Source organism: Arachis duranensis, chromosome 3 (assembly GCF_000817695.3).
Source record: "Arachis duranensis cultivar V14167 chromosome 3, aradu.V14167.gnm2.J7QH, whole genome shotgun sequence".
Taxonomy (NCBI): domain Eukaryota; kingdom Viridiplantae; phylum Streptophyta; class Magnoliopsida; order Fabales; family Fabaceae; genus Arachis; species Arachis duranensis.
In genome coordinates this window covers 1,982,790-1,986,540 of record NC_029774.3, presented here as the reverse complement: position 1 = coordinate 1,986,540, position 3,751 = coordinate 1,982,790, and the positions used below count along the sequence as shown (strand labels likewise).

The window sequence follows — 3,751 nt, the reverse complement described above, 5'->3', positions numbered from 1 at the left end:
TAAACAAACTAAAAAAAACAAAGATATGACAAACTACATTGAAAAAGAAGTTTTAATTTTTTTGTTGCCATTTGTTTGGGCTTGTCCAGCCCATTATATTTTTGTTATTTAAATGGGCTTACCCACCAAAAACTTCTTCCCATTATTTTCTTTTGTTTATTATTATTCATTATTTTATTATACTTGATTTAAAAAAAAAAAAACACAAAACCCTAATCTAAACCCTAACTTTCGTAGTTTTTTCATTCAGCTATAAAAGCTTCATATCTCCTCTGCTTTTCTTAGTTCAGTTCACTTCGTTTGCATTTCGCCGTTCACTGCTTCCAACTTTTTGAAGATGGCTCCTCCTAGAGGTAACTGAAGTTATTCCCTTTCTCTGTTTAGGGTTATCTTTCCATTGATTGATTCCTCAGAACAAGTCTATTGCATTTGTAGCTGAATGTGTCAACTTTCATTGTTACTTTTTGGCTTAATTGAATACAAACTTTGGATTTTTAGCTCATTGAGACCGTTTTTGAGTGTAGAACTGAAATGACGTTAGGATATTTGTGAAGTATTTTAGTGTTTTGAAGAAATTTCATTCTTGTTGGTAGAAGAGTTTAGTTATGTAGTGACATTTCTTTTTCCTTTGTTTTGGTGTTTGAACTGTTTTGTTTTCGTGTTTTTATTGGTAGAAGAGTGTAGTGGAGTAGCAGCATTCCTTTTATTATGTTGATAATGGTGGTTGATTTTGTGCAGGTCGTGGTGGTGCTGGAGGAGGGTTCAGGGGAAGAGGTGACAGAGGAGGTAGAGGGAGAGGTGGATTTGGTGGAAGAGGAGGAGGAGATAGAGGCACCCCATTCAAAGCAAGAGGTGGTGGTAGGGGTGGCCGTGGGGGAGGAAGAGGTGGAGGTCGTGGTGGTGGAAGGGGTGGAATGAAGGGAGGGAGCAAGGTTGTGGTTGAGCCTCACAGACACGAAGGGATCTTCATTGCCAAGGGAAAAGAAGATGCCCTTGTTACAAAGAACATGGTTCCTGGTGAGGCTGTTTACAACGAGAAAAGGATTACTGTGCAGGTAATTTTTCTTTCTCATCTTATAGCATTATGCAGTCATGATTTCAAATGATATATTATGTGTATGTGTATGCACTTGTGTGTTGTATATCATGATAGTAATATTGATAATAGTAATATGCTGACAATGAAATCGTTATGATATTCAGAAAGAGGATGGTACAAAAGATGAGTATAGAGTTTGGAACCCTTTCCGTTCCAAGTTGGCGGCTGCCATCCTTGGTGGGGTTGACAACATATGGATTGTAAGAAAATTCATTTTGTTAAAAGACTTCTTGTATGTTGTTGCTGTGATTCTAATTAGTAACTTCATATCTAATTTATTTTGTATGGTTTATGTCCAATATAGAAACCTGGGGCCCGAGTCCTCTATCTTGGAGCTGCTTCTGGAACAACAGTCTCTCATGTGTCTGATGTTGTTGGACCGGTATGAAGCAATTCAGATTCGGATAGTATTTACATGTCTGGTCTTGAGAGATGCTTATATAATATGTTCTTTGTATGCAGACAGGAGTTGTGTATGCAGTAGAATTCTCTCATAGAAGTGGCCGTGACTTGGTCAACATGGCAAAGAAGCGTACCAATGTTATCCCCATTATTGAAGATGCTAGACATCCAGCCAAGTACAGGATGTTGGTTGGCATGGTTGATGTTATATTTTCCGATGTTGCTCAGCCTGATCAGGTTTGATCTAAGTTTCACAATATATCGATGTACTTCTACCTGTATTTTGCTATATCGCCATGTATAGTATATATGTCTTAGTTCATTCAGTTGTTTGGCTGTTGAGTTTCAGTTGGTTCCTTCACATCAATTTTGTGTCTTTGCTTATTCTGAGCTTTTGCATTTGTCTTTTTTTACCTGTTCTCCTCTAACTTAAAGTAGTGCTATTCTGCATTTCTTTCAAGTTATTTCATATACTTGCTATTGTTTGTAGTCATCGTTCTACTTGGTTGCTATCGTGGATTTCAATTATGTGTTAGATTTTAAACATTGATCTGCTGAGCAAACTTTTCTTTAATCTATATTTATATTGTGTATCCCCTTTGATTTAAAACATATTTAGAGGCTCTCAGTTTTCACTAGAGTTCTTCTGTGAGTGGAAAATGTTTATCTAATGTTGTTTTGTACTGCTCAATATTGAGCTTATCTTCTGACCCCAAGATATATTGGTTATTCCATTCAAAATTTCTTAATCTGTGCTATGATGAGTTAACTCGGATTCCCCTTCAGGACATCATGGATGATGCAGACCCGAGCTTCTGATGCACATAAGTAAATTAAAAAAAAAATGCTTGATTTGTTGTATTATTTAATTATTTTCAATTTTGAAATGAGTTATCAGACAAGTTGGTTTTCATTTGCTACATGTTTTTCATGTTCAACATAGCATAGTCACTGTTGGATTAATGTGTTTGTTCATCCATGCGATGTTAATTTGTGCATTTATTTACATTTCAACTTTTGCTGGAGACATGCTGTGAAAGAAGTGTTCTCCATACACTTCCTCCCATCTCACAAAATCGAATCCAGTCCAAGGATTATTGTGGTTTATGCTATTTGGTGTGTAATGCAGGCAAGGATATTGGGGTTGAATGCTTCATACTTTCTCAAATCAGGAGGCCATTTTGTTATTTCAATCAAGGTTTGTTCCGAAATTTAATATTGCTCTTATATGCTTATATCAAGTTTCATCACAATTAAGACATTGTGTAGTATAAAGAATCAAGATCACGATAAGAGTCTTCGATCCGGTGTTATGCCAAATCATCTTCACTTGATTTTATTGTAATATGTTCAGGCTAACTGCATAGACTCGACGGTTCCGGCAGAGTCGGTGTTTGCCAGTGAAGTGAACAAGCTGAAGGCAGATCAATTCAAACCCTTTGAGCAAGTGACACTTGAGCCATTTGAACGTGATCATGCTTGTGTTGTTGGTGGATACAGAGTGCCTAAGAAGAAAAAAGATGCTGAGTAGATTTGCTTGAAAATTGTATGCATTGATATCAAATTTTCCAGTCACATTAGATTTTCACTGTTAATTTTGTATTATTGACTAAAAGAATGTGTGCTCTTTTTGGTAGTATTTATGCCTTTGCTAGGTTTTGATGAGAATATGCTTTGATTTTACTTGTCATCTACTTTCTTAGGGTAGGTTACATCAATTCGGAATATGCTTTCAATATAATAGAACTATATTAGTGAGTGCTATATGAATCCTGAAATGGTATCAGACTATATAATGATATAAAAGAAAAAAAGTAGAAAATGCTATATGAATCCTGAAATGGATAGACTATATAATGATATAAAAGAAAAAAAAATAGAGCGATGATTGTACACTTTCCTAAAGTTCAAATATTTCTATATTTATAATTATAGGATATTACTGAAAATCTTCGCAGGTTACTATATAAAAGTGTTTTGTGATTTGTGAACCTATCAAATGTATTGGTTCTTTTTGTGTAAACTGTTAACCATATAAATTCAAATCAATTCAACATTCAATATTGGATTGGGTCAAAGTTTTGGTTTGTATTTATAGCGAAACAAATCTGTATAATATGATTCCAGCATGATAAGGATTTTGGTCCGATTGATTTTCGAATTCTTTTTTAAGATTTTGTTCATCGACTTGTCCAAAAAACAAAAAATTTGTTCACCGAAAATGCAATTGTATCCCAACCGAAGCTTGAT

General features: G+C 35.0%; 1 protein-coding gene and 1 non-coding gene across 2 annotated transcripts; both read left to right on the top strand.

Annotated features, from left to right (window-relative positions):
- The first annotated feature begins 205 nt into the window (after window positions 1-205).
- LOC107476908 (rRNA 2'-O-methyltransferase fibrillarin 2) lies at window positions 206-3,169 on the top strand. Its single transcript, XM_016096850.3, has 7 exons — window positions 206-353; window positions 739-1,055; window positions 1,204-1,299; window positions 1,404-1,481; window positions 1,562-1,738; window positions 2,631-2,699; window positions 2,856-3,169. Exons 1-7 carry the CDS (start codon window positions 338-340, stop codon window positions 3,030-3,032), a joined length of 930 nt encoding a protein of 309 aa, XP_015952336.1. The 5' UTR covers window positions 206-337; the 3' UTR covers window positions 3,033-3,169.
- Window positions 2,254-2,324, top strand: LOC127745953 (small nucleolar RNA snoR60). The gene has a single exon (XR_008007577.1). It is a non-coding gene; the product is annotated as a small nucleolar RNA snoR60 (small nucleolar RNA).
- Window positions 3,170-3,751: the final 582 nt, after the last annotated feature.